General features: G+C 42.8%; 1 protein-coding gene across 1 annotated transcript; it reads left to right on the plus strand.

Annotated features, from left to right (window-relative positions):
- The first annotated feature begins 4,800 nt into the window (after positions 1–4,800).
- On the plus strand, positions 4,801–27,594 carry LOC126234329 (uncharacterized). Its single transcript, XM_049943014.1, has 3 exons — positions 4,801–4,921; positions 15,091–15,255; positions 26,085–27,594. The coding sequence occupies exons 1-3, from the start codon at positions 4,873–4,875 to the stop codon at positions 26,438–26,440; spliced, it is 570 nt and encodes a 189-aa protein (XP_049798971.1). The 5' UTR covers positions 4,801–4,872; the 3' UTR covers positions 26,441–27,594.
- Positions 27,595–27,836: the final 242 nt, after the last annotated feature.

A 27,836-nucleotide genomic window follows, 5' to 3' on the forward strand; every position in this document is an offset into this window, starting at 1 on the left:
TTTCTCAACACAGTAACCCCATGAACCAACTGCGGGAGAATTCCATACCAACTGTGCATGACAATATTCCTGAAACAATGTGTTGATCACAAAATATTGCTCCAGAAGTTGGGCCGTTACGGAATACGGGATGTAGCTCACAATTGGTTCACATCTTCGTTTAACAACAGACAGCAAAAGGTCATTATCGACAGTTTTGAGAATGGCTATGAAGTGGGATCGAAGTGGGGCACAGTCAAGTGGGTGGTACCCCAGGGATCAATGCTGGGGCCACTCCTCTTCCTTATTTATATAAGTGATATGCCCTGTAATAATACAGTGATTCTAAAATATTTTTGTTTGCTGATTGGTAGTAATGGACGTGTGTGCAACATCGGCTCTGTTTCAAATAGTGCAGTTCATGACGTAAGTTCATGTCCTGTAGAAAATAAACTAACGCTAAATTACAGTAATACTCAGTTTTTACAGTTTCTAACACATAATGCAACAAAACCCGATGTTTTAATTTCACAGAATGGACGTATGATTAGTGAAAGTGAACAGTTCAAATTTCTAGGAGTTCAGATAGGTAGTAAAGTATCGTGGAAAGCCCACATTCAGGATCTTGTTCAAAGACTTAATGCTGCTATTTTTACTATTCCAACGGTATTTGAAATAAGTGATAGTTCGACTCGAAAAGTAGTCTATTTTGCTTATTTTCATTCACTTATGACGTATGGTATAATATTTAGGGATAACTCGCCCATTCCCAAAGGATATGTTTGGTTCAGAAACGGGCGGTTCGGTCAATAAGTGATGTAAGTTCACGAACCTCTTGTCGACCCCTGTTCATAGTCTGGGTATTCTTACATTGGCCTCTCAATATATATATTCTTTACTGTCGTTTCAAGTTAATAATATCAGCATATTCCCAAGAAGTAGCAGCTTTCCCTCATTTAATACTAAGCAGAAATCTAATCTTCATTTGGATCGCATCTCCTTGACTCTTGTGCATAAAAGTAGTGCAGTGTACTGCTGCATCCATTTTCAATAAGTTACCTCTTAGCAGCAATCCACGCGCGAGTTTCCTCATGGGTCACTCCTGTTCTGTCGAGGAGTTACTTGAAAAATTAAGCTGATTCCTGTGTTACATGGTTGATTGCGTTTACATTAACTTGTGGCTTTTCTTTTTTTGGGTTCATAAACATTTTTATCTTTTCTTACTTTTCCGCTGTAATTTCATGTACTGGCAAGTATCATGACCTTGGAGATTTGCTCCTCAATTTGCTCCTACGGAACTACACGTGTGAAAAAAATAAGAGCAAGATTCTCAGGGAAGACGCAGGAAGCGTCACAGAGAAGATCTTCGAAATGTTTCGACCCATAGATTTAAGGCCGCCGATTTATATCGACCACAGCGAAAATTTACGAATATGCCTTCTACATAGAAATACGTTTCTTAGGAGAGGACGCGCTGAAACAATCCTCAGCAAGAGTCTACCAATAATTAATCTAGTGCGTTCCTAAGCATGTGCCGTTATTTCGACACAGTTTAATGGTAGAACCCTTGCAATTGGTAGAGAGAGTTTCCACAAAATAAGAGGAACGCTTCTATTGGTCGAAAAAGCCTTGACGTGGAGAATGAAATAACCCAGGTGGGGAGACAGTTCGGCTATGAGAAAGACAAGACGGAAATTTTGAGGGGGCTCTTCTCTGAGCTGGTGTCTAGTGCAGAATGGGGTGCATAACGCTCTGTACGACGCACAGGAGAAATTTGTGTGAACACTGCATTCACAGTGGCTGACATCCATCTAAAAATTAGCTGTAGCGTCATAGAGCCCCAACTGTGGAGAAACAAACCAGCCAGTTAGCTAACTTTTCTTGCAGGAACTGTGAGGGCATTATAATATGCACGCTGCTCCAGCCATAGTCTGAGACTAGGGATGAGTTCATGTTTTCTCGCATATCGAGAAACATAGGGAGAGTTTCTGCTGGAAAATTCAGCAAAGGTTTCATTACTTTTTTAGGAATTTCAGAGGGCGAGAGCAGCCAGGCAGACGACAGCTCACTGCAGCTAAGGCAAATACCGTGTGCAGAGGTGTAAACTTGTTGGTTCACCAGCTTGCGTCCACTATAAACTCGAGCGACCTTCGGTAATCTTTTGCTCAACTTGTTACAAAACCAACCATCCTCTGTAGATTCGATTGTCATCCTAAAAATAGTACCAAACTTTGAACCGGAATCGGATGATTTATCGTAGTACTGGCCAACATCACAATGTAATCGTAAGAATAATTTTGTAAAGGAACTTCTAGTTAAAATTTAATATTGTTGTGTTTAGGATTATTTAACTTTCTGAGAGTTAAAATTTAATACTGTTGTGTTTAGGATTAGTTCACTTTAAGAGGACGAAATGCATTATTTCGGCAACTGTCTTAACATTGTCACATTGTAAACTGTGTAAAAGCGTGTATTTCCCTGACAAGATTGCAATATTAAACAATGTCATAAAAGCTTGCACAGTTGTGTTCAGTCATAGAATGAGAAACCACCTAACCGTAACCATACATGATCCAACAATGAAGCGTAATTGAATCCAGTTCTGTTTCTGCCTTTTTTCTAGTAATCCATGAGGACTACTCCTTAGTAATGCAATCACTTTAACAGCTGACAAAATGGTCGTTGCCTTATTCCGTGCGCTTTACTAGCCTTTCTCGATTATTTTGGCTCCTGTTTTGATTCTGGTATGTAGTAATGGATCCAGGTTTCATTAACAGTAACAAATCGGCGCAAAACGTCTTGGAGATTGCCGTTTAGCATAGCCAGATATTGAGTTGAGTTGTTGTGGCGGATGCGCTTTTGGTCGACTGTTGCCAGTTCCGGCACCCACCTTGCACACAGCTTCTTCATATGTGGGGTATTACACACGCGCTCGGTTGAGATGCCTACTGTCTCAGCAGTCTCACGAATTTTTTTACGGCCGTCTTGCATTAGCACATCATGGATTTTGCCAGTGGTTTCCTTTGTGGAAACCTCAATTGGATGGCTTCAGTGTTTGTCCAGCCTTGTTTAAATTCATTAATCCAAGAGTAAATGGTCTTCAGTGAAGCTTCATCCAGTTCTGTTTGATTTGTGCGGCAGTCCACTCTTTCAAATCAAAGTTTTTAATAACAGCATGAAACTCGATTTTCTCAATTTTCAATTGCAGTGAAACACTGGCCAACTCAGATGGCTGTCAACACTGAACTATACATAGTACGTTGTTGAAATTCTTTATAACACCCTTAGAATAATGAAGCTTACCAACTATCAAGACACAACAAAAATGTTTCATTTTTTCGTGTAAATTTACTTAACTAATTAATCCACCCTCGTACATTTAGCTTTGAGTCAGAATATAATTTAGTGTTTTGTTAAGTCGGTATACTGGACTGCTCATATAATTGACTGTTGATCTGACAGGTGTTTCTTTTATGACAGTTTCTGGACTGTGATCATGGGGTGGGTGCAGATAGGTTCATCATAGTTCAGTATGCTTTTTCTCTTGTATCAAATAAAAAATCTGTTTCATTCAGGGCTTTCTAATTAGGGCTTGGAATCGTACAGTTGGGTCTTCATCTAATGAAAAATACAAATAGCACGTATTATTGGAAACGCTCAAAACTAGACTAGTAAAATAAACTACTACCAAAAAGCGGATTATGTCAGACAATTAATTATCAACAGGACATGTTCATAAATACAATAGCAACAAAATTTCACAGCTTTGAAAATCTCATGATTTATTTGGTATAAAATCGACGTATACTCAACCCATTATAAGTATGTCAATTTGCTCTAAGATGGTGAACCCAAGTATGCAGACGATGTCAATTTTAGCATAGAATGAGTGAAGATTTTCACCTAAGTGTGGGAAAGTCGCTCTGTTTCTTTTCTTAGTCTTTCTGTATTGACTTCCCTCTGCCTCCCAAAACATGTCAGATTTGTTGTTGGCATTAGATTTGGTCAGGCTGAGAATGGGCGCTCCTTCCTGGCTGGAATGTTTCCTAAGGGCAGGCAGGCAGAAAACCAATCTACGTAGACTCACCTGCTGGAAGGTGGCTGACCAGTATCCTTTGTTAAACTAAGGTTGTAATTTTTTTGAACTCCTTGTCATTTTCGAGACTCTTAGTTCTCGTAATACTGTATGGATTAAATTGCAAATTTAAAAATGTGAACTTACTCATATAAAAGCTTTTACTAAACATTTATTTGGGGGGGAGGGGGAGAAGTGTCACGACCTCATGTCCTCCCCTCCTACACCCCCTTCACCCTCAGCCTACTCGAATCTGTGCCTGTCTGCACTCTGCGTCTCCACTTTTGCTGGTTGGCAGCGCTGTATGAGGAAAGTGCAGAGTGCACACTTCCCCCTCCTCCCCCGCCCACTCCTATGGTACCATGCTCCGCGCATGACTATCCTTCACTGTCCGTCTTCGAATGCGTCAAAGAAAACTTGCGCAGATAGTATCTAATTTTAGAAAATGTCACGACCTTAATGGTTCTCGCTACAATTTGTTCTCGGAAACGAAGAGGCTGTACCTAGTGATTCTTCCAGCATTAGAGTGGCATTGTTCTTCTCACGGAGTTTGCACAGCGAGTCCAAAAACATGTTTACGTCACTTATCTCGCAGTGTAGTGCGAGCACCCGGCTGCAGTTTCCACCTTGTTTTAGGAACACTAATGCCGTATGTCACAATGTAATCCGATAGTGTGACGAAGGTAGTACGCAACATTTACGACCTAGTTCGTCGGTAAGGCCTTAGAGATAATCTTGTTCTGCTGCAGAAGGAAATAGTAGCGCCGTATAAAGGAGACCGCAGAACGGCATCTGTCAAGTATTTGTTTCCAGCCACAATGATGAAGAGCCTGGTTTTCGCACTTGTGCTGGTTGCTGCAGGATTCGGTAAGAGAGACACAAAGTTAGCAATGGAACTACAATGCTGTTTTATGTGACAAGTATGTCTGATACTATCGGATGTGTAAGTTTTTCCAAAACGTAATATTTTTGAAGGCTGTATTGAAACTCTTCACATGAAGCAATACTTTGATACCTTACTTAGTCAATATGCACTGTCTGATCTCCGCTTCGATAGCTGACCGGCGCCGGCACGGTAGCTCAGCGAGTTCGTTCAGTGTTAGATGCCTCCTGTAGTAAAAAAAAAAAAAAAAAAAAAAAAAAAGAAAAAAAAAAGGTGAACGGATCAACGATGAACTTGAACAGGTGTCATGGGACGTCCACCCAGAACAAATACAACGAACAATAACGAACAAAATGAGATCAGGAACAAAAAGTGGTCAGCGCGACGGAATGCCATGCATAGGGGCCCGAGTTCGATTCCTAGCTGGGTCGGAGATTTTCTCCGCTCAGGAACTGGATGTTGTTTTGTCTTCATCATCATCAACTCGTCCCCACCGACGCGCCAATCGCCGAAGTGGCTAAATGCACGAATCTTGCCGCTCTTCTTTGGACCTTCTCAATGTCTTGAATCAGACCCAGCTGGTAAGGGTCCCATACACACGAACAATACTCTAAGACTGGACGAACTAACGTATTGTAAGTAATTTGCTTTGTTGAAGGACTGCATCGCTTCAGGATTCTACCAATAAACCGCAATCTAGAGTTCGCCTTGCCCGTTACTTACGTAATCTGATCATTTCATCTGTGATCATTTCGAATAGTCACACCCAGATACTTGACGGATGTTACCGCTTCCAGAGACTGGGCGTTTATTTTGTACTCGTACATTAATGGGGATTTTCGCCTTGTTATACGCAGTAGGTTACACTTACTACGTAATATCGAGAGATAACTGTCAGTCATTACACCACGCATTTATTTTCTGCAAATCCTCATTGATTTGTTCACAACTTTCGTGTGATGCGATCTTCCTGTAGACTACAGCATCATCGGCAAACAGTCTAAAGCCGCTGTCAATACCATCAACCAGATCGTTTATGTAAATCGTAAAAAGTAGCGGACTTATTATGCTGCCCTGGGGAACACCTGAAGTTACGCTTGTTTCTGTTGAAGTCACCCCATTCTGGACGACATACTGCTCTCTGTCTGTTAGAAAACTTTCTATCCAACCGCATATGTCATCGGATAGACCGTAAGCGCCCACTTTCTGCAGCAAGCGACAGTGCGGAACTGAGTAGAACGCCTTTCGAATGTCGAGAAATATGGCATCAATCTGGGAGCCGGTATCTAGAGCCAGTTGTATGTCATGCACAAAGAAGGCCAGCTGTGTCTCGCATGAACGCTGTTTCCTAAAACCGTGCTGGTTTCTTTAGATGAACTTCTCAGAGTCTAGAAAGGTCATTATGTCTGAACACAAAATATGTTCCATGATTCTACAACAAATCGATATCAGTGAAATTGTCCGGTAATTATGTGCATCCGATTTTCTACCCTTTTGCATACATTGCTATGACCTGGGAATTCTTCCAGTCCCGTGTAACTTTCTCAGATGACGATGATGATGATTGGTTTGTGGGGTGCTCAAGTGCGCGGTTATCAGCGCCCGTACAAATTCCGAACCTTTGCTCAATCCAATCTTGCCACTTTCATGAATTATGGTAAAATGGTGAGGACAACACATACACCCAGTCATGTCGAGGCAGGTGAAAATCCCTGACCCCGTGCTCGGGAAGAGAACGCGACCGCGAGACCACGAGCTGCGGACGTAACTTTCTCAGAAGACAACAGGCGACTAAGCCACGTTCGATGTCAATCAGCCCTTCTCACCGACCAGTTCTGGTGTTATTCCTTCTCCATTGACAACAAAATACTCCATGCCTGTCTTAAAACTGGTGAGTCCACCTTTCGTGACATCTAGTGGTCATAAGGATATCAAGATAGTTTTAATCAGATAGCGTATATCATAAATGTAAGTGTTGCTTGTCCTGCGTGTCGCTGTTAACGATATCGTACAATAGCCGTCAGTGCCCCATCCGTGGTGACGGTTTCAGTTCTGAACTGCTGTACGAAGATTGTGGGTGTCAAAAGAGGATATCACACTATTGGAATTCTTATGGCAAGTCACTGAAACGGCTGGGAATTGTGTGCCGAAGTGACCTGCTGGCCAGAACGTTCATTCTAGAACGTTCTAGAATGTTTGAGAATGTTCCACAATGCTTAGAATCTTCCAGAAGATTCGAGAATGTTCTCGAATGTCTCATTGATGTGATTCTGTGTAATAAGAATACACTTTCCTTTATTTTTAACTATTTTTACACCATTCGCAGTTTGGTCGTTTTCATTTTTGGAGGACTGCATCAGATATGAAATTGTAGTGTGTATAAAGAAATTTTTACTGCGAAAAGTTTTAACTTGATCCCAAATGTTTATAAACTTGAGCTTGTCCATCAACTCGCTTGGTTTGTCAAGGAATCTATCGATTTGTTCGTTGCTGGAACCTGTAACTGCTTGTTGCAAACTCGTGGATTCAGCTGTCCTCGCCATTATGTCTTCATCTTTTCATAAAATCATAGGCCTAGTAATACTCTTTACAGATTTCATTTTTCTTTTATTGAACCGATGCTTTATTTTCATTTACTCGGCCTGTGCGCACACTGGATTTAAGAACTCATCCTTACCCAAACACACAAGCTGCCTATTTAAATTTTTACCACAATAGTACAACAATGTTAACTGTTCATACATACTCAACGTCACCACAGAAAACTTATTATTTCTTAAAACAGATTTTATGCTCTCTGTTTTGACATATAGCTTTAAGTCTTTCTCCTAATGTAATCTTGGAACTCAATATTTCTCACTCGCTCCAGGAAAATCATTTCAGGAAGTCCCTTTCTTTGTCTTCTTTCGTATTATTATCACGGCACTTTTGTCCCGACATCTCAAAGTTCGCCTGATAAAAAGAACTTGAAAATTTAAGTTTTTGTGTTTTCCGATACAATCCGAAATTGCTTTTTCCGATACAACCTAAACGTACCGCTCTGATAGCTTATCATTCTCATTGTTATTACTTGGGTTATACATTGTCACAGTTTGCACTATAATCAACAATACAATATTAAAGATGCACAAAAAATGTGATGTTACTTGCTTGCAAACAAAACTCAACACGCCCAAGTTAAGTTCGTTCACCAAAAAACTAGACAGGAAAATATAAATTGACGCTTCGAAAAGTTGTGTTGTATTGATTCAAAATCGTGTGAGTGACCTTGTTCCCCCATATCTCACATTGTAGTGGTGCGACAGATGTTGTCACTAGTGTTATTAGAAGTATCTCTTGTCCGATACAGTCGGCTGTCCAACGCTTGCCGACCTTTAACGTCATGTGTAGAATACTTCTAAACTCCGCAGTAGTGCGACTGGAGGATAGGTGGGAAGAGAATGCCTAAATATCCAGTTTCCTTGGAACGGAAAAGATTCTGTCCACAAATCAAAACAGATTTATAAAAGCAGCACTTGTAAGAATTTCAGCTTGCCCTTTTCTCACATAATATCCTGAGAACCATGGATGAAGGAAAATAGGCAGGTTCCATATTCCTAATTTTCCGAAAATGTGTAACACGGTACTACAGTGCAGACTGTTAACGAAGATTCACGGATACAGAATTGGTTCCCAGATATGTAAGTGGGTGAAACACTTCTTAAGTAATAGAATCGAGTTTGTTGACCTCGACGGCGATTACTAATCAGAGACAAGGGTATCGTCAGGATTGCCCCAGGGAGGTGTGTCACGGCCGCTCCTCTTCTCTACGTACGTCAGCGGTGTGAGGGATAGAGTGAGCAGCGATCTCTGTTTGTTTGCTGATGACCCTATGGTATAAGGCAAGGTGTCGTTGTTGAGTGGCTGTAGGAGGATACGAGATGACTTAGACCAATTTTTTAGTTGGGGTGATGAATGGCAGTTACAAAAATGTAACTTAGTGCACATGAGTAGGAAAAACAAACCTACACTACTGGCCATTAAAATTACTGCACCACGAAGATGACGTGCTACAGACACGAAATTTAACCGACAGGAAGAAGATACTTTGATATGCAAATGATTAGCTTTTCAGAGCATTCACACAAGGTTGGCGCTGGTGGCGACACCTACAACGTGCTGACATGAGGAAAGTTTCCAACCGATTTCTCATACACAAACTGCAGTTGACCGGCATTGCCTGGTGAAACGTTTTTGTGAAGCCTCGTGTAAGGAGGAGAAATGCGACTTTGATAAAGGTCGCAATTGCGTTTTATCGTATCGCGAAATTCCTGCTCGCGTTGGTCGAGATCCAATGACTGTTAGCAGAATACAGAATCGGTGGGTTCAGGAGGGTAATACGGAACGCCGTGCTGGATCCCAACGACCTCGTATCACTAGCAGTCGAGATGACAGCCATTTTATCCACATGGCTGTAACGGATCGTGCAGCCACGTCTCGATCCCTGAGTCAACAGATGGGGACGTTTGCAAGACAACAACCATCTGTACGAACAGTTCGACGACGTTTGCAGCAGCATGGACTATCAGCTCGGAGACCATGCCTGCGGTTACCCTTGACGCTGCATCACAGACAGGAGCGCCTGAGCTGGTGTACTCAACGACGAACCTGGGTGCACGAAAGGCAAAACGTCATTTGTTCGGATGAATCCAGGTTCTATTTACAGCATCATGATGGTCGCATCCGTGTTTGGCGACATCACAGTGAATGCACATTGGAAGCGTGTCTTCGTTATCGCCTACTGGCGTATCACCTGGCGTGATGGTATAGGGTGCCATTGGTTACACGTCTCGGTCACCTCTTGTTCGCACTGACGGCACTTTGAACAGTGGACGTTACATTTCAGATGTGCTACGACCCGTAGCTCTACCCTTCCTTCGATCCCTGCGAACCCTACATTTCAGCAGGATAATGCACGACTGCATGTTGCAGGTCCTGTACGGAGCTTTCTGGATACAGAAAATGTTCGACAGCTGCCCTGGCCAGCACATTCTCCAGATCTCTCATCAACTGAAAAGGTCCGGTCAATGGTGGCCGAGCAACTGGCTCATCACAATACGCCAGTTACTACTCTTGATGAACTGTGGTATCGTATTGAAGCTGCATGGGCAGCTGTACCTGTACACGCCATCCAAGCTCTGTTTAACTGAATGCCCAGGAGTATCAATGCCGTTATTACGGCCAGAGGTGGTTGTTCTGGGTACTGATTTCACAGGATCTATGCACCCAAATTGCGTGAAAATGTAATCACATGTCAGTTCTAGTATGATATATTTGTCCAATGAATACCTGTTTATCATCTGCATTTCTTCTTGGTGTAGCAATTTTGATGACCAGTAGTGTATAATGTTCGAAAAAAAAATTAGTAGTGCGCTGCTTGACACAGCCACGTCAATGAAATATATAGTCGTAGCATTGGAAAGCGATAGGGAACGGAACATGGATGTAAGAAAGGTAATAGGGAAGGAGAATTGAGGACTTCAGTTTCTTGGAGAATTCTAGGAAAGTGTAACTCATGTGCAAAGGAGACCACGTATAAAACACTAGTGCGACTCGTTATTGGGTGCTGCTCGAGTGTTTGGGATCTCCACCAGGTCGGTCTAAGGAAACACATCGAATTAGTTCAGAGGCGGGCTGCTAGATTTGTTACCGGTAGGTTCGAGCAACACGCAAGTATTGTGGAAATGCTTCGTGAACTCAAATGAGAATTCCTGAAGGGAAGAAGACATTCTTTTCGCGAAACACTGCTGAGAAAATGCAGAGAAACGGCATTTGAGACTGATTACAGAATGATGCCACTAGCATCAACGTACAATCGCGGAAGGACCACGACGATAAGATCAGAGAAAACAGGGCTCGCACGTAGGCATAGAGTCGTTTTTTTCTTGCTGCATTGGTAACGGGAAAGGAAATGACCAGTGGTGGTACAAGACACCCTCCGCCATGCACCATGTGGTGGCATACGGAATACAGATACAAACAGTTCTAATGCTGTACGTGAAAAGAATCAGGCTGGTTTAGAATTTAATACTGGTCAGCGGTAAAGTAATTTTCTCATATTTAAATTGATTTTGACTTGTGATAATACTTTCTGATGTGAAACTTTTAGACGGAAGAGGTCTTATATCCAGGTATGAGATATTTAACATCATTTATAAGACAGGTTGCTACCTCGAACAATTTTGTTTTTTCAAATACGTAGACCATAATCTTATATTAGGAGTTATAAATTAAAAAAATACACCAAAGATAACAGAAGAAACATTACAAAGAGATAAAAGGTGCACAATTTAGGTTTAGACAGATTCTGGGTACCAGAAAGGCATTAGCTGCTACGAAAATCTTATCCAGAACTGCTATAGATAATAAATAAGCTTTTGATCGCACATAGTATCATAAAATAATGTAGCCGCTCGGTTTTGTAGGTCATAATAATATGCGATGTGTTGAAAACGCATACTGGAACGAAACTGCGTGGGTAACTTCGTATAAGCTCTCTTCAACTCAAGACAGATCAGGTAAGTGGCAACACAGGGCTGAGGGCTATCGGGCTTATAAATGAACAGAAAGTGGATCAACAATATCCACTATAATGACTGTGTTGTCGTAATTGTTGATGATACAGACGATCAATAACAACTAATCAACGTAATTAGAGAACACAGTAAATTAATAGACCTGGATATCAGTACCAAGAAATGAAATTTGTGATCATCCAGTGGAACTTGAACTTAATTCGAGACCCTAGCACAACATTTAATCCGGTCTGTTCAACGCTAACGTTCCAGCTTCCACTTGGAAAACTGGAATGAACCGTTGCCTAATGTTCAGAGTGGGGAATCTGTAATCTGCATCAAATATCTTTGGGAAGTTGCCTACACAGTTAAGGCAAGAAACTGAGAATCGCTACAAATTAAGAAGGAAAAAAAAATTCTTATAACCCCTCCTGTAGTCGAACATTACCGGATTGTTTTTCCTCCTCGTCTGCTTTAACCAACATTTTTTCAACATTTAGTGAAAGAGCTATTCATCACCCCAAATATACTACCCATCTATGCTGCATCCTCCTACAGTCACTCAATGACAACAATTTCGTATACTGTACAGCGTCATCTGTAAACAGATCGCTGTTCACCCCGTCCGTCTGATAATTTGTGAATATAGAGAACAACAGGGGTCGTAGCACACTTCCATGGGACACTGACGACGATACCCTCGTCTCTGATGAACACTCGCAATCGAGGACAAAGTACTGGTTTCTATTACTTAAGAAGTCTTCGAGCCACTCACATATCTGTGAACTTATTCCATATGCTCTTACCTTCGTTAACAGTCTGCATTGGGGCACTATGAAAAACACTTCTCGGATATCTAGCAATATGGGATCTGCCTGTTGCCCTTCATCCATAGTTCGCAGAATATCAAATGAGAAAAAGGTAGGGTGAGTTTCGCACGAGCGATGCTTTCTAAATCAGGGTTGATTTGTGGACAGAAGCTTTCCCGTGGCAAGGAAATTTGTTGTATTCAAACTTAGAACATCATCAGGAATTCTGCAATAATCTCAAGTTAAGGGCACTAGCCTGTGATTTTGCGGGTCCGTTCCTTTGTCCTTCGTATATAGGGGTGTCACCTGCGCTGTTTTCCAGTCGCTAGGGACTTCGCGCAGGGTGAGAGATTTATATATAAAATTGAAAAAAAAAACAAGCTTCTTTTGTCAATTTTATATATGAAAAGAGCGGCTCGGCTTCATCTACTCGAATACACCATCATGTGATGTAACAAGACTCACTACTTCTGAGGAAGCCGCCGCGGTGGTCTAGCGGTTCTAGGCGCTCAGTCAGGAACCGCGCGACTGCTACGGTCGCAGGTTCGAATCCAGCCTCGGGCATGGATGTGTGTGTTGTCCTTAGGTTAGTTAGGTTTAAGTAGTTCTAAGTTCTAGGGGACTTATGACCACAGTTGTTGAGCCCCATAGTGCTCAGAGCCATTTGAACCATTTGAACTTCTGAGGAAGATATTTTTACAAATATTGAAACCTAGATCAAGGGGCAACTTGTTAGCTGATTTTTCAACGTCTTCGCATGTACATAGTTACTGTTTCGCAGCCATGTTTAACATTTTCATAACTGACTTATTTAGTTTCATAACCGAGAAAGATCTATAACATAATTGTGAATTGTGTGGATCGGAATATTATATCGCTTTTGGCACCTCATTATGGAAACTTGGGAAATCTACCTGAGGAACGAAATTAGACGTTCTGGACGGTTTAAAAAAAATTGACGCTGAAAGTGGAATTATCTTTCTTGTCAATTAGTTACGTCCATACATGTATAGGGGTGCCTTCAACTTTAAATGGCAAATGATCTCGAAAACAGTTCGAAAAGAGATGTAAGACTGACAATATCCTCAAAACATTTATAAAACTATCCTTTCAATTCTTGCAAGGCCACAGTGAATTCTTTAAACATCACACTTTCTTTAACGCCAGTGAGCTTAGGAAAATGGACTGCCTTTGTCAAATGTGTCCCTTCTACAACGGGATATTCTTTTTAAGTGCATCCCCATCAAATCAGAAAGAAGTTATCTTGCAAGATTTTACTGTGAGCAGTGTGCAGTCATGTCCACTTAGCCCGTCCTGTTGGCAGCGCCGTCTAACGCGCTGCTTCCCGAGAGGGAAGGCGTGCCGGTCGTAAGAGCTGACGGTAGGATTAGAGTGCGGCGCAGACCCCACGAAGCCATGAACCCAGGTTGTCAACAAGGCACTGTGGAAGGTGGAGGGCCGGCCGCGGTGGTCTAGCGGTTCTAGGCGCGCAGTCCGGAACCGCGCGACTGCAACGGTCGCAGGTTAGAATCCTGCCTCGGGCATGGATGTGTGTGATGTCCTTAGGTCAGTTAGGTTTAAGTAGTTCTAAGTTCTAGGGGACTGATGACCACAGATGTTAAGTCCCATAGTGCTCAGAGCCATTTGAACCATTTTTGAAAGTGGCGGTGGCTCCATAATGGTGTGGACTGTATTTACATGGAATGGACTGGGACCTCTGGTCCAACCGAACCGCTCATAGACCGTCTGCAGCCATTCAAGGACTTCCTATTCCCAAACAACGATGGAATTTTTACGGATAATAATGCGCCATGTCACCAGGCCACAACTGTTCGCGATTGGTTTGAAAAACATTCAGGATAGTTCGAGAGAATGATTTGGCCACTCAAATCGCAGACATGAATTCCATCAAACATTTGTGGGACACAATCGAGAGGTCAGTTCGTGCAGAAAATCCTGCATCAGCAACACTTGCGCAATTATGGACGGCTCTAGAAGCAGCGTGGCTCAATATTTCTGCAAGGGACTTGCAGCCGCTTGTTGAGTCCATGCCACGCCGAGGTGCTGCAGTACGCCCAGCGGAAGAGGTTCAAATGGTTCAAATGGCTCTGAGCACTATGGGACTTAACATCTGAGGTCATCAGTCCCCTAGAACTTAGAACTACTTAAACCTAACTAACCTAAGGACATCATACGCATCCATGCCCGAGGCAGGATTCGAACCTGCGACCGTAGCAGCAGTGCGGTTCCGGACTGAAGCGACTAGATCCGCTCGGCCACAGCGGTCGGCGGCGAAATAGGGTCCGACACGATATTAGAAGGTATCCCAAGACTTTTGTCACCTCAGTGTATGAGAAGTCTTGTCTGCTGTTGTCCATGGCCTCCAGTGCTGGCTCCAAGCTGATGTCGCTTGCTTCACTCACCTGCGACTCGACACCCATTTCAGCCAACGCCACTCCTAACCAAGGCGTGGCGCTGTATTCGACACTCTTACCAGTCATATGTACCCTCGCCCGTGCCAGGAATGCGTGATCAGCGCTGGCACCAACAGACAAGTCGGACGCGAATTCAAAACAACGAATTAAATCAATTTCAAAGCACTTTGCATGGACACCGACAGATGTTTGAGATTTTTATGGGGATCATGAAGGACGATAGAGTAATGTTATGATTGATTGCAGAAGCAGTACACACTTTACATACCTTCTGGAATTTTTAAAGTTATGTTTCCAGGGTCTACCTTTGACCTTCTCAACGGATGAGGTGACAAGTATGCTCTTGCTATTACAGTGGCGCCGTATCCGCGCTATGAGGAGGTGGTGCGCAGCCCCAAGGACTTCGACCTGCTCTACAGCTCGACGTCAGGACCTCACAACGAGACGTGGTACTTTGCCTCCGTAGTCAACCTAACGTCCATCATCATCCCGTCGCAGATCTTCAACTTCTGGAGCTCAGGTAGGCACAGGGTTACTGGCTTCGAAGTGTCTGAAAAGTATTCAGTCGTTACGGAATCCGTGGCAAATTGATTAAGTGCCAGGCTAGAGCTCCAAAGGTACGGGCATCGATCCCTGGTCAGTCCCACAATCTTTGCCTGTCACATGTAGAGCCTGGGACGAATGATTGCTTAAACACCTCTGCACACCTTGTAATTAATCTCTTATCCCTAAGGGAGCGAAACATACGGGATTGGAGTATATTTCTAAATTCATCACTTCAAGTTGGTTCTTAAAAGTTTGCAAGTAAGCTTTCGAAGGACAGTTTATGTTTATCTTCAAGTGCTTGGCAGTTTAGATTTTTAGCGTCTCCATGATTCTCTCCCATGGCTCAAAAACAGTGGTCATTTGTACATCTGTTCTTTATACACATACAATATCTCATGTTAGTCCTATTTGGCACGGATCCCACACACTTGAGTAATAGTGCAGCATGGGTCGCACTTGTGTGCTCCTAACAAACTCTTTTGTAGACCGATTGCATTTCCCTAGTAGTCTACCAATGAACCTATGTCTGCCACCTGCTTTTTCTATGACTGACCCTATGCGATCGCTCTGTTGCATATCCCTAAAAAAACTGCGGGTAAATTCTACACCACAAAGAACGGTATCCCACAGGGATCGGTTCTATCCTCGCTTTTGTTTACCTTGTACCTTGTACACCAGCGACATAGTCGCCACTTATTCCATAGTTTTCGGTTCGTCGACGATCTAGCGACAGCGACTCAAAATAGTACGGTAGAAGAAGGTGAACAAAAACTTACTCACGCTCTAGGAAAGACAGGCCCTTAATACTGAAAGTGGATACTTTGCCGGGACCCTACTAAAAAAGAAGTCAGCTCTTTAAAACCTTACCAGGAGAATGGCAAACAGAGAATTGAATTAACGTTCCGAAACAAACAAAAAAAAAAATTACGACGTAGTCGACTTCTTAAATATTTTGATGTGACTCTCGATAGATCCCTGGCATTTAGGAAACACATAGAACTAATAGAATATGCACTAAAATCAAGAATAAAATATTAATAAAAGCCGGCCGAAGTGGCCGTGCGGTTAAAGGCGCTGCAGTCTGGAACCGCAAGACCGCTACGGTCGCAGGTTCGAATCCTGCCTCGGGCATGGATGTTTGTGATGTCCTTAGGTTAGTTAGGTTTAACTAGTTCTAAGTTCTAGGGGACTAATGACCTCAGCAGTTGAGTCCCATAGTGCTCAGAGCCATTTGAACCATTTATTAATAAAACTGGTTGGTGCTAGCTCCTATTTGGAATCTAATGCAAACACCTTAAGAATTGCAGCACAAGCGCTTGTGTATCCTGCCATCAAATACTGATCTTCTGTTCGGAGTAGAAGTTGCCATGCCAACAAAATAGGTATCCATTTAATGACACCATGAGGATCGGGAGAGGAACTCTTAAATTCACACCAATAATCTGGCTGTCAATAATCGCCAATACTGCCCCTTCAAGTCTCCGACGACAACAGGCAGTAACAAATGAACTGATAAAACTCAAAAGCCCCAGAGACTTACCATTTCATGAAACGCTAAACAGTTCACCACGCTCCGACTAAAATCTACAGAATAAAGCTGGGTAAACAATGGCTAACTCGCCGCAAAAAGCTATAATCTGAAAGATGAGTGGAAAAATCATAGACGTCTTTCCATACGCATAAGAAGTTGGATAAAATAGATAAGGCCATCCAACACCAGGGAGCGAACTAACCAAGAAAAACATGGAGCTCTCTCAACCGTATCAGAACTGGCCTCGCCGTGACCAAAGCAATGCTGCACAAATAGGGAATTACCGATGATGAGTAAAGCGACTGCGGAACGTCGTAACAGACACAGGAGCACATTTTGCACGGCTGCCGAAGAAGAAAATTCATGTGCACTTGGGAAGATCTCGTGGACGCCACACCTGCAGCAATTAAAAGATTGGAGTCTTTGAATATCCAACTATGATGGGAAATGGATATCTGGACTTCTTTTAGCTATTGCCGCTTCTCCAGCTTTCATTATTACTTATACATAGATATCTATATATACATGCATCTTCTTGTATTGTTTCATATCATTTTATCTTTTTTGTATCAATCGAATTGTATGTAATTAAAAAGTATAATTCTGTTAGCCATGTTGTTGTTGTTGTGGTCTTCAGTCCTGAGACTAGTTTGATGGAGCTCCCCATGCTACTCTATCCAGTGCAAGCTGCTTCATCTCCCAGTTCGTACTGCAGCCTACATCCTTCTGAATCTGCTTAGTGTATTCATCTCTTGGTCTCCCTCTACCATTTTTACCCTCCACGCTGCCCTCCAATCCTAAATTGGTGATCCCTTGATGCCTCAGAACATGTCCTACCAACCGATCCCTTCTTCTAGTCAAGTAGTGTCACAAACTCCTCCCCAGTTCTATTCAATATCTCCTCATTAGTTATGTGATCTACCCATCTAATCTTCAACATTCTTCTGCAGCACCACATTTCGAAAGATTCTATAATCTTCTTGTCCAAACTATTTATCGTCCATGTTTCACTTCCATACATGGCTACACCCCATACAAATACTTTCAGAAACGACTTCCTGACACCTAAATCCATACTCGATGTTAACATATTTCTCTTCTTCAGAAACGCTTTCCTTGCCATTGCCAGTCTACATTTTATATCCTCTCTACTTCGACCATCATCAGTTATTTTTCTCCCCAAATAGCAAAACTCCTTTACCACTTAAGTGTCTCATTTCCCAATCTAATTCCCTCAGCATCACCAGAGTTAACTCTACTACATTCCATTATCCTCGTTTTGCTTTTGCTGATGTTCATCTTATATCCTCCTTTCAAGACACTGTCCATTGCGTTCAACTGCTCTTCCAAGTCATTTGCTGTCTCTGACAGAATTACGATGCCATCTGCGAAGTTTTTATTTCTTCTCCATTGATTTTAATACCTACTCCGAATTTTTCTTTTGTTTCCTTTACTGCTTGCTCAATATACAGATTGAATAACATCGGGGAGAAGCTACAACTCTGTCTCACTCCCTTCCCAACCACTGCTTCCCTTTCATGTCCCTCGACTCTTATAACTGCCATCTGATTTCTGTACAAATTGTAAATAGCCTTTCGCTCCCTGTATTTTATCCCTGCCACCTTCAGAATTTGAAAGAGAGTATTAGAGTCAACATTGTCAAAAGCTTTCTTTAAGTCTACAAATGCTAGAAACGTAGGTTTGCCTTTTCCTAATCTAGCTTCTAAGATCTACATCTACATCTACATCTACATACATACTCCGCAATCCACCGTACGGTGCATGGCTGAGGGTACCTCGTACCGCAACTAGCATCTTCTCTCCCTGTTCCACTCCCAAACAGAACGTGAGAAAAATGATTGCCTGTATGCCTCTGTACGAGTCCTAATCTCTGTTATCTTTGTGGTCTTTCCGTGGAATGTAAGTTGGCGGCATTAAAATTGTACTGCAGTCAGCCTCTAATGCTGGTTCTCTAAATTTCCTCAGTATCAATTCACGAAAAGATCGCCTCCTTTCCTCCAGAGACTCCCACCCGAGTTCCTGAAGAATTTCCGTAACACTCACGTGATGATCAAATCCACCAGTAACAAATCTAGCAGCCCGCCTCTGAATTGCTTCTATGTCCTCCCTCAATCCGACCTGATAGGGATCCCAAACGCTCGAGCAGTGCTCAAGAATGGGTCTTATTAGTGTTTTATAAGCGGTCTCCTTCACAGATGAACCACATCTTCCCAAAATTCTACCAACGAACCGAAGACGACTATCCGCCTTCCCCACAACTGCCATAACGTGCATGTCCCATATCCGTCTGCAGTGTTACGCCCAAATACTTAATCTACATGCGTGTGTCAAGCGCTACACTACTACTGGAGTATTCAAACATTACAGGATTCTTTTTCCTATTCATCTGCATTAATTTACATTTATCTATATTTAGAGTTAGCTGGTATTCTTTACACCAATCACAAATCCTGTCCAAGTCATCTTGTATCCTCCTACCGACACTCAACGACGACACCTTCCAATACACCACAGCATCATCAGCAAACAGCCGCACATTGCTATCCACCCTATCCAAAAGATCATTTATGTAGATAGAAATCAACAGCGGACCTACCACACTTCCCTGGGGCACTCCAGATGATACCCTCACCTCCGATGAACACTCACCATCGAGGACAACGTACTGGGTTCTATTACTTAAGAAGTCTTCGAGCCACTCACATACTAGGGAACCAATCCCATATGCTCGTACCTTAGTTAGGAGTCTGCAAAAAAAAAAAATGGTTCAAATGGCTCTGAGCACTATGGGACTTAATATCTTAGGTCATCAGTCCCCTAGAACTTAGAACTACTTAAACCTAACTAACCTAAGGACAACACACACATCCATGCCCGAGGCAGGATTGGAACCTGCGACCGTAGCGGTCCCGCGGTTCCGGACTGCAGCGCCTAGAACCGCACGGCCACCGCGGCCGGCTAGGAGTCTGCAGTGGGGCACCGAGTCAAACGCTTTCCGAAAGTCAAGGAATATGGCACCCGTCTGATACCCTACATCCATGGTTCGCAAGATATCATGTGAAAAAAGGGCGAGTTGCGTTTCGCAGGAGCGATGCTTTCTAAAGCCGTGCTGATGCATGGACAGCTACTTCTCTGTCTCAAGGAAATTCATTATATTCGAACTGAGAATATGTTCGAGAATCCTGCAACAAACTGATGTTAAGGATATTGGTCTGTAATTTTGGGGATCCGTCCTTCTAACCTTCTCATATACAGGCGTCACCTGCGCTTCTTTCCAGTCGCTCGGAACTTTACGTTGGGCAAGAGATTCGCGATAAATGCAAGCTAAGTAAGGAGCCAATGCAGTAGAGTACTCTCTGTAAAACCGAATTGGAATCCCATCAAGACCTGGCGATTTATTTATTTTCAACCCATTCAGCTGCTTCAGAACCCCAGGGATGTCTGTCACTATGTCCTCCATACGGGAATCTGTACGAGACTCAAACGGCGGTATGTTTGTACGATCCTCCTGCGTGAAAGATTTCTCAAATGCTTAATTTAAAATTTCAGCTTTCGTTTTGCTGTCTTCCGTTGCCAGGCCGACTGATCAGTGAGTGACTGGATGCAAGTCTTCGACCCGGTTACCGATTTTACGTAAGACCAGAATTTCCTTGGGTTTTCAGCAAGACCTTTTGCTAAGGTATGACTGTGGTAGTAGTTGAATGCTTCGCGCATCCCTCTTTTTACAGCAGCAAGAATCTCTACTAACTTTTGCCTGTCCTCATTCTCCCGATCTTCCTTGTACCGCGAGTGCAACTGCCTTTGTTTCCTGAGCATTCTCCGAATTGCGCTGTTAAACCACGGTGGGTCTTTTCCGTCCGTAACCCACTTTTTCGGCACATACTTGTCCAATGCGTGATTTACAATGTGTCCATCGTACCGGAAGTAAATGAAGTCGATTCGTTTACTAAGTGGGATGCTAACAACTGCTTATCTGCTCTTTCTAGTATGAATACTCTCCTAGCCTTCTTGACCGACTTCTTAACTTTCGTAACCATAGTCGTAATGACAACATCATGATCACTAATCCCTGTCTCAACACTGACACTGTCGATGAGGTCTGGTCTGTTCGTGGCTACCAGATCTAAAATATTTCCATTACTCGTTGGCTGTCGATTTAGCTGCTCAAGACAGTTTTCGGATAATGTGTTCAAAAGTAATTCACACGACGGCTTGTCTGTACCATCTGTACTGAATGCATAGACATCCCAATCTATACTAGGTAGGTTGAAGCCGGGTACTTCTGCGATACTGAATGTAGACTCCTTTTGAATGATTCTAGAACTGTCACGGTGGAACCTGGTGCCGGTAATAACACTCCACAATTAACTTAATTAATAATTATTTTTAATTTACAATTAATAATTATTTTTGTCAACTGCAATGAAGACACCACCTCCTACGGTGTCTAATCTGTCTTTCCGATACACGTTCCAACCCTCACTAAATATTTCAAAACTTCCTATCTCAGGGTTCAGCCAGGTCTCAGTCCTGAGAACTGGGCGCTAATGACCACTGTAGCTGTGCGCCCTAAAACCACAAAAAAAAAAAAAAAATCAATCCCGAGAATAATTTGCGCGCCAGGGTCAGTATTGCCTCACGTGTTCCAGTATTTCTACGGAATCCAAACTGATCTTCCCAGAGGTCGGCTTCTACCAGATTTTTCCACACGTATCTAAAGCCATATACTAGATAAAATAAATAAATTCCCCATTACGAGAGCATGCTAAAAAGTAACGCATCCGAACTTTTTATTTGAACATTATTAAAACTTTTTAAATGAAACAAAATTTATTGATATTCTGTAACTGCAAGCAAGTCTCCTGAGTGGAGTCCAATTTAGAGACTTGCAACAGGCCGTCGTGCCAGACGACATTATTTATTATTCTTCATGTCTACTTATTAGCAGCCGTCTGCCGCTAGAGGGCTCCGTACTACAGCGTGCAACATCGCAGTCTGCAATGTAACTAAAAGAAATATCTCGGTGCGTGAGAAACAGTGTGCTATAATCCAGTTTCGAATTCGAAAGATTCCATCCAGACATGGAGCACCCTCTCCTTCAGCATGACAATGCCATACCACACACGACCGGTGCGACATCTGCAGCCATATGACACCATGGGGTCATTGTCGTCGATTATCCTACATACAGTTCTCACTTGGGCCCATTCGATTTTCATTTGTTTCCAAAATTTAAAGAACACCTTCGAGGACTTCACTTTGCTAGTGATGAATCAGTGCAAACAGAGGTGAGGTTGTAGCTCCGTCAACAAAGTCAAACATTCTACAATGACGGTATTAACAAACTGGTCTCTCAATGGAAGAAATATGTTCGTTGCCATGGTGAAACAAATAGGCCCTATGTAGTCATGAAGAATCAAGATGTAGAATGTTAATATTATTTGTTTTATTTAAAAAGCTTTAAGGGGTTTCACATAAAAAAGTGGATCCATTAATTTTTAGCACGACCTCGTAGACTGAGCTACAATTTTCACAGTCTGTCTCTGTGCCTGCCGGCCTGTCTGTCTCTCTTTCTCTCTCTCTCTCTCTTCGTGTTGACATCGGTATCTACCTTCATTCATTTTGTTTTACTGCACAGACTTGCTACATGACAAGGTAATTGATAAACTGATTTTGTCAATGAGGAACATCACATATTTGTGTCGACATAGCCATATACAGGGTGTTACAAAAAGGTACGGCCAAACTTTCAGGAAACATTCCTCACACACAAAGAAAGAAAATATGTTATGTGGACATGTGTCCGGAAACGATTACTTTCCATGTTAGAGCTCATTTTATTACTTCTCTTCAAATCACATTGATCATGGAATGGAAACACACAGCAACAGAACGTACCAGCGTGACTTCAAACACTTTGTTACAGGAAATGTTCAAAATGTCCTCCGTTAGCGAGCATACATGCATCCACCCTCCGTCGCATGGAATCCCTGATGCGCTGATGCAGCCCTGGAGAATGGCGTATTGTATCACAGCCGTCCACAATACGAGCACTAAGAGTCTCTACATTTGGTACCGGGGTTGCGTAGACAAGAGCTTTCAAATGCCCCCATAAATGAAAGTCAAGAGGGTTGAGGTCAGGAGAGCGTGGAGGCCATGGAATTGGACCGCCTCTACCAATCCATCGGTCACCGAATCTGTTGTTGAGAAGCGTACGAACACTTCGACTGAAATGTGCAGGAGCTTCATCGTGCATGAACCACATGTTGTGTCGTACTTGTAAAGGCACATGTTCTAGCAGCACAGGTAGAGTACCCCGTATGAAATCATGATAACGTGCTCCATTGAGCATAGGTGGAAGAACAAACTAAAATGAGCTCTAACATTGATCTTAAGCGTTTCCGGACACATGTCCACATAACATCTTTTTTTTATTTGTGTGTGAGGAATGTTTCCTGAAAGTTTGGCCGTACCTTTTTGTAACACACTGTATACTGCAGAAAACTACTATTGTAGAGGAGTCGTCGCAACAATTTGGCTTGTGAGATCAGACATCTTTCAAACAAATAGACTGTATGTTGTAAGGGCACTCATGGACATGCTGCGTGACATAAAATCAAAATTTCACCATCAATATACACTGATGAGTCAATACATTGTGACGACCTGTTTAATAGCTTGTTTGCCCGTTTTTGGGACGAAATTCATCACTGATTCTGCGTATCATGGATACTACAGTTTGTTGACAGGCTTACTGAAGTATGTGGCGTTAGATGTCTACGCACAGGTCATGTAATCAGCGTAAATAACGGGCCGCTGACCTGCGTACGCGGCGTTGGCGCCCGATAGCGATCCAGATGGGCTTCACAAGATTTACATCAGGCGAATTTGGTCGCCGAGACACAAACATGAGTTCACTATAATGCCCCTCAAACAACTACAGAACGGTTGTAGCTCTGAGACGCGGACGGTTATACTGCTGGAAGATCGTATCACCTGTCGGGAAAGACATCAAGCATAAAGATGGTTCGCAGCTGGCAGCGTGTCTTCGATTACTACCACAAGTCCCATGCAAGTGCAGGAGAAGTCTCCCGTAGCGTAGTACGGCTCCCACCAACCTGCGTCCGTGACACACTGCACATTCAGAGCCGCCGTTTACCTAGATGACGACGTCTGTGGAGATGACCATCGACCTAGTGTAGCCAAGATATGATTCACCCGAAGAGCTGACACGATTCCAGTGATCGACGGTCGAATCCGATGGTTCCGTGCCCACTGCAATCGTAACTGACGATGTCGTTGGGTCAACATGTCAACACGTAGGGGTGGTCTTCTGCGCAATCAACACAATCTACAATGAACAGTGTGCTCTGAAACACTTGTGCGTGCACCAGTATTGTGCTCTTTCGGCAGAGGTGCCACAGATCACCACCTATCTTACTTTACAGAGCAGACAAGCCTCCGAAGCCCATGTTCTGTGAAGAGTCGTGGACTTCCAACCATTTAGCGCCTAGTAGCAGTCTCACTATTTTTCTACATCTACATCTACGTGATTACTCTGTTATTCACAAGAAAGTGCCTGGCAGAGGGTTCAATAAACCACTTTCAAGCTGTCTCTCTACCGTTCCACTCTCGAACCGCGCTTGGGAAAAACGAGCACTTAAATTTTGCTGTCCGAGCCCTGATTTCTCTTATTTTATCGTGATAATCATTCCTCCATATGTAGGTGGGTGCCAACAGAATGTCTTCGCAATCGGAGGAGAAAACTGGTGGTAGAAATTTCGTGAGAAGATCTCGTCGCAATGAAAAACGCCTTTGGTTTAATGATTGCCACTCCAATTCATTTATCATGTCTGTGGCACTATCTCGCCTATTTCATGATAATACAAAACGAGCTGCACTTCTTTGAACTTTTTAGATGTCATCCGTCAGTCCCACCTAATGCGGATCCCACACCGCACAGCAGTACTCCAGAATAGTGGGGACAAGCGTGGCGTAAGGAGTCTCTTTAGTAGACCTGTTGCACCTTCTAAGTGTTCTGACAATCTTTGGTTTTCTCTACCCACAACACTATCTATGTGATCGTTCCAATTTCGATTATTTGTAATTGTAATCCCTAAGTATTTAGTTGAATCTGCAGCCATAAGATTTGTGTGAGCTACCACGCAATCGAAATTTATAGGATTTCTTTTAGTACTCATATGAATAACTTCACATTTTTCTTTATTGATGATCAATTTCCACTTTTCGCACAATGCAGATGTCTTATCTAATTCGTTTTGGGCATCTGATGACTTTACAAGACACTAAATGACAGCATCATCTGCAGATCTGCAAACAATCTAAGAGGGCTAATCAGATTGTCTCCTATGTCGTTAATATGTATCAGGAACAATAGAGGGCCTATAACACTTCCTTGGGAAACGTCGTATATTACTTCTGTTTTACTCACGAATCCAGTCGTACAAATGCGATAGTCCATAGGCACGCAGTTTGATTAGAAGACGCTTGTGAGGAACCGTGTCGAAAGCCTTTTGGAAATCTAAAAATATGGAATCAACTTGACTTCCCCTGTCGATAGCACTCATTGCTTCACGAGAATAATGAGCTTGTTGAGTTTCACAAGAACGATATTTTCTGAACCCGTGCTGACTATGTGTTAATAAATTGTTTTCTTCGAGGTACTTCCTAATGATCGAACACAGTATGTGTTCCAAAACCGTATTACAAATCGACGTTAGTGATAAGGGCCTGTAATGCAGCGGATTACTCCTCTTTCCCTTTTTGGGTGTTGGTGTGACTTGAGCAATTTTCCAGTCTTTAGGTACGGATCTTTCCGTAGAAGCTCACGTCAACATTCGACCAGCTGCGCCGGAGATACTCGTTCAAAGGATTTGCGTAATAATAATCTGTCCCTTGACAAAGTCGCTTATCTTAGTGCGTTTTCTTATATGCAGCCCATTTCTTCGCTAGGGTGATCCCCCATCCGCCTCTCCGGCGCTTACATAATTTTCATTGCGCATTACGTGTCCGCAACGTCACTAGGCGGCATCCAACCTCATGGTGGGCAATGGTCATAATGTTTTGACTGATTAGTGCAGATGTTAAAAGCCACCCTTCTCTAACCCTGTGTGTTTTTTCAGTTAGAGATGAGGATCTTTTAATCACATACAATTAAATAAAATTGTTTGAAACTGATCCAGATACACAGCATTTCCGGATCACAGCTTCTTTGTTGGTTCTTTTAACAGGTCCATGGACGAGTGGATCGTACAAAGAGGAGGTTGACATTTACGTGTACGAGACGGTACTCGCGAGCGGTTCCGGGTCGCAGACTTACTTGTTGGCGTCTGGCTCCTTCAACGGCACCGCCAGCTTCGGCCAGGAACTGGACATCCCGCTCAGGAACGCTACGCTCAACGGCGCGCCCCCAGTCGGTCAGTACTTCAACGCCTACAGGGGCTACAAGTACACGGTCAACATCGTCTTCAAGAAGACCGGCATCTACCCGTGGTACACGGCGAGGACTCTCTCCACCTACTCCGTGGTTTCGGCCGTGACAAATGGAGTTGGAATTGCCATCGGACTGTCGTACACTCTTGTCTGAGAGGTTGTGCCAAATGAACGCATCGCTTTGGTTAACTATGAGACTCTACTGTCGTAGAGGCTTGAAGACTGGGGCGTTATTCACTACTCCTGCTGCTATTGTGGTTCGTGCTACAAACAATTTGTACAGCCATCTCACTGCTTACAGAAAGCGGCCGAAAAATGCTTTCTAAGTCTGCATCTCAGCTTTAGTTTACTATCAAAAATATCAATGAACTGAAGCTGAGACGTACACATGGACAGCAAACATTTTTCAGCCGCATTCCAGTAGCACTGAGTCAGCTGGCCGCATCGTTTGAAGCAAGAAGTCATTTTCATTTTGTATCTGAACCAAAGATGTTAGGTTCCGTTACCAGTTGTATTATGTACTTTAGTAACATTTTATTTCTCAGATTTCTTGTTTTATGACATAAAAGTCTTAGCGACAGCAAGTTTCGCTGAAATGAAAAATAAACACACAAGCAGTTAAAATGTGGTGAATGTGCTAGCATAGATATTTCACTAAATTTGTTCAATGTATCCTTAAAAAAACAACCAGGCAAGCTTGGTGTCATATGCTGTATACCCTCCTCACAAAAATTTGGCTCTTGTATATATAAACAGAGCACGACAAATTTATGTATAATGGCTCAGACTGAAAGCCTTGTCATCTAATGAAATCTGTATCGGATGGTAAAATAGCATAAAGCTACATATAGTACAATTCAACTGTAACGAATGATCTGTAGTTGCTACTTTGCAGCATTTGAGGTAACGTATAAAGCACATTCACGAAAACGGTCACGCACGATATTAACAGTTGATGTACTGAATGGAACTTCTCTTTAAATTTCTACAAATGCAAGATATTTTCCATAAACAAGTAAAATAACCCGATAGTGTGGTGACGATACTCGCGACTCCAGAGAATAAGCCGCGCTAGAAACACTCGTAGTGCAGCAGTACGGGTTGGCAGAACGAACTATACCGAGGTTCGCCAGGGGCCGCAGCTGCCAGCCCATGGGCATCACGTGTGTAGACAGAGATTGATCGATGCACTGAGCTACGGCGGACAGTTCTCTTCAGTGTCCCGAGTCGTGTACAGTCTCCAGTTACCGCCGAGTCTACAAGCTGTAGGGTTCGTCCATCGTGTCCAAGACTTAGGCACCGTAGGTATCGTAGGCCAGCTGTGGACTACGGAGACATTAATCAGAAACGCAGTGACAGGACTTTAAATATTTCAGAGAATGTGTAATAATTTCAATTATCTGATTGTAATAATTTCAATTGTCTGATTGCGCTGGACATTTCATAAGAAGTATCATTTAAACTGAGTATTTCTTCGTATTTAATAAACATAATTTTATTACTAATTGTTCGGAATTTTTCTGATTGAAGATAACCTACGCCGTCCTCCT

The sequence above is a fragment of the Schistocerca nitens genome, chromosome 2, assembly GCF_023898315.1.
Source record: "Schistocerca nitens isolate TAMUIC-IGC-003100 chromosome 2, iqSchNite1.1, whole genome shotgun sequence".
In the NCBI taxonomy this organism is placed as follows: Eukaryota; Metazoa; Arthropoda; class Insecta; order Orthoptera; family Acrididae; genus Schistocerca; species Schistocerca nitens.

Excerpts from the sequence above, each read along its gene's own strand:
- LOC126234329 (XM_049943014.1), top strand. The coding sequence starts at position 4,873 with ATGATGAAGAGCCTGGTTTTCGCACTTGTGCTGGTTGCTGCAGGATTC. Across the intron at positions 4,922-15,090 it reads GCTGGTTGCTGCAGGATTCG|TGGCGCCGTATCCGCGCTAT; the intron begins GTAAGAGAGACA and ends TTGCTATTACAG. Across the intron at positions 15,256-26,084 it reads CTTCAACTTCTGGAGCTCAG|GTCCATGGACGAGTGGATCG; the intron begins GTAGGCACAGGG and ends TTCTTTTAACAG.